Source organism: Myotis davidii, unplaced genomic scaffold (assembly GCF_000327345.1).
Source record: "Myotis davidii unplaced genomic scaffold, ASM32734v1 scaffold17, whole genome shotgun sequence".
In the NCBI taxonomy this organism is placed as follows: Eukaryota; Metazoa; Chordata; class Mammalia; order Chiroptera; family Vespertilionidae; genus Myotis; species Myotis davidii.
In genome coordinates, this window is record NW_006288624.1 from 3,473,477 (window position 1) to 3,483,861 (window position 10,385).

The 10,385-nt window shown below is 57.9% G+C and overlaps 1 protein-coding gene across 1 annotated transcript in view; it reads left to right on the forward strand.

Annotated features, from left to right (window-relative positions):
• ACTN1 (actinin alpha 1) overlaps positions 1-10,385 on the forward strand; it is a 99,663-nt gene that overhangs the window by 80,462 nt on the left and 8,816 nt on the right. The window contains exons 9-14 of the mRNA XM_006760789.1: positions 2,265-2,357; positions 3,708-3,938; positions 5,800-5,947; positions 7,978-8,128; positions 8,619-8,727; positions 9,104-9,244. Coding sequence (XP_006760852.1) covers positions 2,265-2,357; positions 3,708-3,938; positions 5,800-5,947; positions 7,978-8,128; positions 8,619-8,727; positions 9,104-9,244 — 873 coding nt within the window. The remainder of the gene's footprint in view (positions 1-2,264; positions 2,358-3,707; positions 3,939-5,799; positions 5,948-7,977; positions 8,129-8,618; positions 8,728-9,103; positions 9,245-10,385) is intronic.

Sequence of the window (10,385 nt, forward strand, 5' to 3'; positions counted from 1 at the left end):
ACCCCCACCCCCGTTCTGACAGCTCGCCCCGGAGAGTGCAGTCTCGACTTTGAGCTTGAAAGGACATTTGTGATGCTCTCACTCTGCCCCCTCACACACACAGCCCAGCACATCCCCTATAGGTCATGTGGTTTAGTGGGCGTATGTCGTATTTCGAAAGTTCTGCAAGGAAAAAACGTTTACATTTTCTTAGTCATTCCTTCCCGATTCCAACTCCTCCCTCATTCTCAGGAAGTTCTTCCTTATGCCTAGCCTCAGTCTGCCTTGCTGCATTGAAACCCATTTTGTCTTGTTCATCAATCGGTTGTGAGGCCCCATCCTTCTACAACCCTTAAGCCTTTGTCGTCCATCAGCAGGGTCACACTTCTCTGGGGCCATACGATGCTTATCTGTCTTCTCACAGGCTGTCTTCCTTTCTATCCCAGGGCCCCAAAAGGCTTTGCGTTCCCCTCCCTCGCACAAGAACACAGCTGAATTAAACAGATCTCCTGAGCGGAGCGTATGAGGAGCGCCTGGCCCTGCCGGTGCCCCTCACGGCCTTTGGGTGTGGTTGCCATTCAGGCCCTTCCGTTCCTCCGGCTGCCAAGCCCACGCGGGTGTCTGCGTGCCCAGCTCTCCGTGCCCTGTGTGCTTAGCTTCCAGAGGTGCCAGGCCTCCTGGGCGCCCTGCTCAGGCTGAGCTGATCCGAAGTCTTGCCCTTTGTGCCGTCGTGGGTCCTTCTGTTCTCTCTAAAGCACTTTGAACTTCGGGCTAGGAGCCTTGGGAGGCTCTGCAGGGACCCTGGGAGGCCCGGGGCTTCTCAGTCCGCACTTCCTCCAGGACTCCCCAGTTTGAATTCCTGCATCTCCAGGATCCTGGCAAATCCAGCCTGGGGTCCCGAGCCTTGGGATCCAGGGCCCGCACTTGGAAATACATCCTGCATATCAGATATTTACATTACAATTCATAACAGTAGCAAAATTACAGTTATGAAGTAGCAACGAAAATAATTTTATGGCTGGGGGTCACCACAACATGAGGAACTGTATTAAAGGGTCGCAGCATTAGGAAGGTTGAGAACCACTGGTCTAGAATGTGACTCCTTCCCTTAGTTTCTTTTTCTTTTCCTCCCTCAGTTTCTTGAGACCAGAGGGCCCTTAACTCCCCCTCTGACCATTCCCTCCTGGGGGAGGCTCCCCCCCCACTGCCTCCCAACATCCCGATTCCAACTCCTCCCTCATTCTCAGGAAGTTCTTCCTTATGCCTAGCCTCAGTCTGCCTTGCTGCATTGAAACCCATTTTGTCTTGTTCATCAATCGGTTGTGAGGCCCCATCCTTCTACAACCCTTAAGCCTTTGTCGTCCATCAGCAGGGTCACACTTCTCTGGGGCCACACGATGCTTATCTGTCTTCTCACAGGCTGTCTTCCTTTCTATCCCCCAGGGCCCAAAGGCTTTGCGTTCCCCTCCCTCGCACAAGAACACAGCTGAATTAAACAGATCTCCTGAGCGGAGCGTATGAGGAGCGCCTGGCCCTGCCGGTGCCCCTCACGGCTTGGAGGAGGCAGCGTCTCCCCGGGGTCCCTGGGCCTTTGGGTGTGGTTGCCATTCAGGCCCTTCCGTTCCTCCGGCTGCCAAGCCCACGCGGGTGTCTGCGTGCCCAGCTCTCCGTGCCCTGTGTGCTTAGCTTCCAGAGGTGCCAGGCCTCCTGGGCGCCCTGCTCAGGCTGAGCTGATCCGAAGTCTTGCCCTTTGTGCCGTCGTGGGTCCTTCTGTTCTCTCTAAAGCACTTTGAACTTCGGGCTAGGAGCCTTGGGAGGCTCTGCAGGGACCCTGGGAGGCCCGGGGCTTCTCAGTCCGCACTTCCTCCAGGACTCCCCGGTTTGAATTCCTGCATCTCCAGGATCCTGGCAAATCCAGCCTGGGGTCCCGAGCCTTGGGATCCAGGGCCCGCACTTGGAATTCCAGGATGGGCATGAAATCACCTCGCCACCTGGCCTGAGCCTTTTGGTTGTATCAGTCAGCGGGTTAGTTTCTTTCCAACGTGTTTGTTGGGTCTCAAACTCAGGCCCTTCTCCAGGGGCCTAGGTCAGCCACCAGGACCTCTAGCCAGCATCCCTGACCCATGGGACTGAGCCTGGGCTGGCAGAGCGGGTGATGAGGAGGGGTGAGGTGGTGAACTCGAAGTCTCGGGAGCTGGCAGGGTGGGAGGGGCGTGGTCGGCGCCCGTGCGCCCCGGGTGCTCCTGCTGCTTGTGGCTGACCGTGCCCCTTTGTCCTGTTGCCAGGCGGAGACAGCAGCCAATCGTATCTGCAAGGTGCTGGCCGTCAACCAGGAGAATGAGCAGCTCATGGAAGACTACGAGAAGCTGGCCAGTGATGTGGGTACCCAGGGGTTCCCTGGCCCCAGCAAGGCCCTGCCACCCCACCCCAAGGGAGGAGGGAGCCCCAGCACCTGTACTTTCAAATCCATCCCTGGAGCACAGTGCCAGGCTGGGTGTAGTCTGCGACCCCAGCACAGCTGCCCCGGGGAAGTGTGGGCTCCTCTCCGCCCTCCCACAAGCAGAGAGGGGCCCAGGGGCCAATCTCTGGGCTTCAGAGCGAGAGAGTCCCCAGCTTTTCCTGTGGCCAACAGTGAGCCTGGGCGATCCCTTCACCTCTGTGGGCCTTGGTTTTCTCACTTGCCACGTGAGACTTGAGCAAGGGGGTCTCAGAGGCTTTCCAGCCGGTGTCTGTTCTGTGAGTGTCACTTAAACTGGAAGAGGAGCAGATCCGGTGCCAGGGGTAGGGGCTGCGGATAGATGGGTGCCGGCTCAGGCTGGCTTCGTGGCTGGGCCCACCCAGGGCACAGGAAGGGGCAGGGCCGCGTTTGCTCTTCTACCATTGACCACATTTGAGTTTTAAGGTTTCACCTGCTGCTTCCTTAAAAGCATCCACCTTTCTGAACAGCTCAGCCCTGCCCCTTGGTGCATCGGCTCTCCAGCATCGCAGGACCCCAAGTTCCGGGGCCCGAGTGCCTGGGGGTGGTCACTGCTCACCATTCCAGCTGGTGACTTTGGCAAGTCACATAGCCTCCAGGGCCTTGGTCACCTCCTCTGTAACCGGGGGTGGGTGGAGACTCAGAGTCCTCAATCCCGAAGGATTGTTCAGGTGATTTAGTTCGGGAGACATGCCTGGCACCTTGTAGGTGATCAGTATATGTCCTGTCCCCACCTCCACTGCTCCTCCCTCACGTCAAGGGAAACAACCCAGGCCCTGTCCGGCCGGTGCCCCAGGAGCCAGTTCCCTTTTGTGTCAGGGACCACATTCTAGAATCCTAGAAGGTCATGATCAAGGACCTCAGGGGACAACGGTTAACCCTGTCCATGGTGTAGACGAGGAAACTGAGGCCCAGCCAAGCAGTAGACCTAGAACCAGAACTCAGTCTCCTGCTCCAAGTCGAGCCATCTTCCCCCAGGCGTGGTTCTTCCCTGGGCAGAGCAGGGAGGCTGTGGTGCCGGCTGGGAGTTAACATACCTCAGGGGCCAGGGTTCATGAAGCCCAGGTTCTCAGAGGGAAAGGCCTGGAACCTGCCCTCGGCCTGGGCGTGGCCTAAGGGGTAGTTGGGAAAAGTGTGCTGTTGGGAGAGACACTTGCCAGCGCCTCCTGTGTGGGAGGGACTTCGGAGGAGAGGGGCACCGGCCCTTGTCCCTCCCTCCCTCCTGCATCTTCACGCCCTGACCCGCCCCCAGCTGCTGGAGTGGATCCGCCGCACCATCCCGTGGCTGGAGAACCGGGCGCCCGAGAACACCATGCAGGCCATGCAGCAGAAGCTGGAGGACTTCCGCGACTACCGGCGCCTGCACAAGCCGCCCAAGGTGCAGGAGAAGTGCCAGCTGGAGATCAACTTCAACACTCTGCAGACCAAGCTGCGCCTCAGCAACCGGCCCGCCTTCATGCCTTCCGAGGGCAGGATGGTCTCGGTGAGGGCAGGGGTTGGGGGCAGAGGGAGCCAGGACGCAGGAGTGCAGATTAGCCAGACAACCCCCAGTCTGATGTTTGGCCAGCATAGTCTTTCTTAACTAGAATGCACAGCCTTTCTGGTGCAGAGGTGGGTGGGGCTACAGGATGGTCTCGGTGAGCCAGGGGGCCAGCCCGGGTCCCCACCGGCCGGCCTCCGTCCCTGAGCTGCTCCCATGCGGCGCTGTGGCCAGCCCGGCCTACATACTCTGCCCCAGAATCATTGCTCCTCCAGGTTACCCGCCAGGCTCCGCCTGCACTCAGATGGGGGGCGGCTGTTCTCCCCAGGGAGCCTCTTGCTCCTGACCTTTCCAGGCCAGACTTGTCCTTCCAGACCCCTAACATCCACCCCAGACTCCCAGGGACCACCAGCTTCCCACCCCTCAAAAATCATCTTTGCAAACAGAATGTCTCTTGACATATTGACCCAAAAGGGGCATCATTCAGTAGTGATAGATAATCTTTTTCAAATTTTTAATTGATTGATTTGAGAGAGAGAAACATTGATTTGTTGTCCCCCTAATTTTGTATTCATTGGTTGATTCTTGCATGTGCCCTGATTGGAGATAGAACCCACAACCTTGGTGTATGGGGATGATGCTCTAACCAACTGAGCTACCCAGCCAGGGCCTGATAAAGATAATGTTTACTTCCATGGACTCTTGTTTAAGCACTTAAAAAAACAACACATTTATTACCTTAAACAAGTAACAGATTTCTGTGGTAGGCTTCTTTCTAAGATACAAATAAGCAAAATTCAGAAACTAGAAATTAGCGATAATCTTACGACCCCATATTAACTTAAAAAATTGGGGGGGGGGGATTCTGTTAGTCTTTAAGGGAAACCTAAAGCATATTTTATTCAATAAACTGCTCTTTTTAAAAAGCTAACATTGTGACCAGATTTCCATGTCATTATGACATGTATGTCACTTTATATGTTATTTCTCCCTCTGTACCCTGGAGGAAGGGGGGAGGATTTTATAAGCCAGAGACATATGTAAAAGAAACTTCAAAAATCCACCAGGGCAGAGCTTTGGCCCTTTCAAATGGAAGTAACGAGAAGACCTGGGCACATAAAGCAGGAAGGAGGGAATGGGCAAACCCTGGAAACAGCGCTGGAAGGAGGCGGGATCCCAGGGAAGTCGGAGCGAGGATAAAGGCTCCTGACGTGTTTGCTGTTAAGAAAATTGTGGTCCTTTATGGGTTCTAGGCTGAATCAGCGCTTTTAGGCGACCGGAACCAGTGCTGGCCGGAGGGTCTGTGCAAGTTAGGAAACGTGGTACCCCCCCTCCCCCAAACCCCTTGGGCAGATGCAGCCAGGCCCTGGGCACGGGCACATGGTGGGGACCCAGTGAGGGATTCGAGTGGCTCGCAGGCCAGGTTCAGCCCATCGCTGCCTCGCCCAGCGGCCGCATGGTAACTAGTGGGTGGCCCTGCTGCTGGTTCCCTGTCTAAAGAGCTATGGGTTTGTATTCAGCATGACACTATCCCCAGACTCGTTGCCCAGGTCAGGGTCCCTACAGGCTCCAGGCTACTTCCCGGAGACCTTGAGCGATCCAGAAACGTGGTGAATACTGTTGGAAGTCAGTCCTGGGGCCACAGAAGGCCTTGGGCTCTTTCCCCACACGGCTCAGTGGCCCATGTGGACTCGGACTCCCATTCCCTGCCCAGGAGCCGAGGGCAATACCCGTGGGGATGTGTGGGGGCGGGTGCGGATGGCCGGACACAGCCAAGATGGGGAAGAGGCTCCTGGAAGGCTTGGAGCAGCTGTGGGCGTCTTGGCGACCAGGTGGGCTGACTGTGCACCTTCCATCCCCGCAGGATATCAACAATGCCTGGGGCTGCCTGGAGCAGGCGGAGAAGGGCTACGAGGAGTGGCTGCTGAACGAGATCCGCAGGCTGGAGAGGCTTGACCACCTGGCGGAGAAGTTCCGGCAGAAGGCTTCCATCCACGAGGCCTGGACGGACGGTGAGGCGGCCCAGCTTTCACGCTCCCCCAGCCCAGCCGTCAGCACAACTCTCTTCTCGTGCTTTGTTGGTTTCGTTCTCTCTTACTAGGGCTTTGGCTTGAGGCACGTTCGGTTGCCCCAGTGTTCTCATCTGTAAAGTGGGGGTGATGGTAGCGCCCGTCTGCTCGGTTTATGAGGATGAAGTGAACTAGTACATGGGAAGCAGCGAGAGAAGTTCCTGGCGTGGTCCAGCGCTAGGCCTGTTGCTGATAGTTCAGGCCACCGCAGTGATGTCCCCGAGGCGGGGAGGTTGGGGTTCGAATCCTGACCCTGCCACCTAGAAGCAGTGTCAGTTTAGCCCCACCACCTGACGCCCAGGTCTCCCTTCCTCATCGGGACCACGCAGGTGATGGTGTGCCCTCCTGGGTTCGTTTCCTGGGGCTGCTGCCACAAAGCAACACAAGCTGGGTTGACACCACAGAGGTTCTGCCACAGTTGGAGGGCGCCTAGTCCTCGGGTCTGGTGGCTGGCAGCAATCCCGGAATTCCTTGCCTTGTTTCACTCCCTGTGCCTCTGTCTTCGCATGGCGGCTCCTCTCTGTGTCTCTGACTGAGTCTCCCTCTCCTTTTTCTAATGAAAGCACCGTCGTTGGATTGGGGCCACCCTGATCCATAAGGACCTCATCTTAACCAAATACATCTGCAAAGACCCTCGTTCCAATATGGTCAGACTCCGAGGTCTGGGTGGACCTGAGTTTGGGAGGGCACCATTCAACCCAGGCCAGCCCCTCAGAGGGTTGTTGTCGCTTAACATTTCATGGCACCTGGGTCACATCAGGAGATGGTAGCCCTGCACATTTCCCCTCCAGCCTTCCCTCCTCCTGCTTCTGCCTCCAGTTTAGAGAAGCAGAGCCCTGGCTTTCCTGCCTGTGTCTCCATTACTCCAGCCCGGGGGCACTCGGGCTGTGTGTGTGTGTGATTGGCAGCGAAGGTTCACTCCAGAGAGAAAATCTTACCTGGGATAGTCTTTTCCTCAGAACCTGGGGTGTGGTGGAGAGGGGAATGCGGTTGCCCAAATCTTAGGACCCCAAGTCTGTGTCAGCTAGAGCCCCCGGGGCAGACCCCATTGGCCAGTGGAGCTCAGTGCTCAGACTTCCCCACTCAGCTCTGTTAATGCCCTCACTCCTTAAGCGAGAGACCAGAGGGACGGCCACACCCCATGGCCACTTGGGAGTGGCTTGGCTTGGTAGGGGATAGGAGTGTGCTGGACTCAGTCAAGGCGGGTGGCTTCAGCTCCCTCTTGTAGGTACCTATGCTAGGCTTTGTGCACTGCAGGTACAGAGTTATTTACTCGGCGTGGATGGTGCAGAGTAGAGGGGGATGGTTGAGGATGTACTCTTCACCTACATGCTTCTGCCATGTCCTCTCATGGAACAGCTCAGAGCAAGGCACAGAGCAGGAACCACCCTGGGGGCTTGGCAGCACCAACCAGGGCACGAGTAGTGCTGGCATGCCGGCACAGCCGGACGCAGCAATCCGGCCACGTGGACTCATTCATGCCGAAGGATGTATTGCCCACTGACCCGGGAGTTCCATTTCTTGAGACTGCCTAAAGAATTAACCCTAAGTGTGGGGAAATCTCGTGTCTGGAGATGTTTGTGGTGAGACCATCTGCAATACGTCGGGTGAGCTGAGGGGCCCGTCGACCACAGTAGGTAGTTCAGCCACTTGGCAGGATGTACAGCCACCCGAGTGGCCCCGGTGAAGACTGGGGCCAAGGTAGACACTCAGTGATGTGCTGCTGATGATCTCAGAAGCAGGAAGCGTAACTTATATACACCCCGTGGTGTTAGCACAGCATCCATAAAGGAAAGACTGAAAGGCGGAGATAACTAGGTTCCTCTGTAATGTTTTGTATTGTTATATTATTCGGACTTAAAGGAAGGAGTAGAGGGAAGGAACGAAATGCCGCATTGGGCACAGCCCTCGCCTCGCAGCCCCTGGGGCCTTGAGGGGTGCACCCTGGCTTTAGCTCATCTTTCTGGGCTCAGGCAAAGAGGCCATGCTGCAGCAGAAGGACTACGAGACGGCCACCCTGTCGGAGATCAAGGCCCTGCTCAAGAAGCACGAGGCCTTTGAGAGCGACCTGGCTGCCCACCAGGACCGCGTGGAGCAGATCGCTGCCATTGCACAGGAGCTCAAGTAAGCGTGGCCTGGCCAGGGGCTGCGGGGCTGCGCGAGATGGGCACTGAGGCCCTGATGCGTGAGGGGGTGGGACAGCCCGGTGCCTGGGCAGGAGGTCGTCCCCACAGGTGGGGAATGAGCCAGTGACCCTCCCTGTCACAGGCCTTGGGCCTTACCTGTCATTAGGGCAGGACCAGAGGGTGACCTGTCTTGGCTCTGAGTTCTCCCGGCCTCGGTGGCTCCTGGGTGTTGTGCTGCAGGTGCAGACTGGCATGGCCTCCAGCTGAGGTTGGGGTGGGGACCTTAGAGAGGAGGAGGGGCCTTCTTTGGCCTTCTCCCGGTGTCTCCGGAAAGCAAGGAGTTGGAAGGTTGGGAGGGGTGCCTGGGGGTCTAGATGCAGCGAGCACACCTGGCCTTCCAGCACCCCTGGTGCCCCAGCCTCAGAGGAGGAGAGCAGGCCACACAGGGAGCCTGGGTCACCTGACTCTTCCTGTCTCTTCCCTCCCAGTGAGCTGGACTATTACGACTCACCCAGTGTCAACGCCCGGTGCCAAAAGATCTGCGACCAGTGGGACAATCTAGGGGCCCTAACTCAGAAGCGGAGGGAAGCCCTCGAGGTGAGGCCCCACGGGAGGCGGGGGCCTGCTCCTGCAGTCTGCCTGCCCCTTCCTGCTCCGTGACTCCCTTTGCTGCGGGCAAGAATGCTCCACGGGGTCCCTCAGACCTCGCCCAGCCATGGCCTGAGTGCAGAAGGCTCACATGGGCACTGCGTTGGGGCTTTGCTTTGTGGAGATGCTTCCTTTCCTGCCCTAAACCAGAGCTCATCCCCCTGGTGTGGTGCCCAGGACAGCCTGTTCTTTCTGCCTGAGCTAGCCCGGTGCTCCCAGACCTGGGCCACTTGGGGCTGGCCAGGAGGATCTTGGGGAGAGGGGAGGGATTCTGGAGATGACTCTGCTAACATGTCCCTACCCCCACCCCGTTCGGCACTTCTAGCGGACAGAAAAACTGCTGGAAACCATAGACCAGCTGTACTTGGAGTACGCCAAGCGGGCTGCGCCCTTCAACAACTGGATGGAGGGGGCCATGGAGGACCTGCAGGACACCTTCATCGTGCACACCATCGAGGAGATCCAGGTGGGTGCAGCCCCCTCGCCCCCGGTGGCCGGCTCCCCAGCCGTCCTTGGCCCACAGCCTTCGTTTGCCAAGAGGGCTGAGCATCCATGACGGGCACAAGCACGGGGTGGGCGGCCAGGCCAGGTCCCTCCCCGTCCTGTGCTAGTCACTTCACAAGGCAGCTGGGAACCTCATTTGAGAGTCCTGAGAGGTCGTAGGTCATTCCATTTTCCTCCCGGGAAACAGAAACCCAAGAAGTGCAAGTCCTGCCCGCCCCTAAAGAGAGAGGGCAGTGCGTTTGATGGTCGAAGAAGGCCCTGGCCATTGGTGAATGCACTGTGCCTGGACACGCTGACCACACTGGGAGTAATTGAGGGGGGTGGTCCCTGCTGCGCTGGAGAAACTATAAAATGGGGTACCCCTTATGCTTGGCTTGTTTTTTCCTATTATGCCACATTGTTTTCTGCTGTCCATAAAGTTAATGTTATGCCCCACACGTGTCCCCATAGTCCGGCATAGCCTTGTATGTAACCACTTCTGATGCTGCCCCACCATTCATGCTCCATGGAGAACAGCCGCTTTCCTGGCCGGGCCCCTTAGTGGAATAACCCGGTTTCTCACACTGCAGATGATCGGTCATTGTACAGTGGGCATCCCCGGGGGGTGCACCCCTGGAACGGGAGCCCCTGGGGCCCTGAGGGGTGCGCCCCGGCTTTAGCTCATCTTTCTGGGCTCAGGCAAAGAGGCCATGCTGCAGCAGAAGGACTACGAGACGGCCACCCTGTCGGAGATCAAGGCCCTGCTCAAGAAGCACGAGGCCTTTGAGAGCGACCTGGCTGCCCACCAGGACCGCGTGGAGCAGATCGCCGCCATTGCACAGGAGCTCAAGTAAGCGTGGCCTGGCCAGGGGCTGCGGGGCTGCGCGAGATGGGCACTGAGGCCCTGATGCGTGAGGGGGTGGGACAGCCCGGTGCCTGGGCAGGAGGTCGTCCCCACAGGTGGGGAATGAGCTGGTGACCCTCCCTGTCACAGGCCTCGGGCCTTACCTGTCACTAGGGCAGGACCAGAGGGTGACCCGTCTTGGCTCTGAGTTCTCCCGGCCTCAGTGGCCCCTGGGTGTTGTGCTGCAGGTGCAGACTGGCATGGCCTCCAGCTGAGGCTG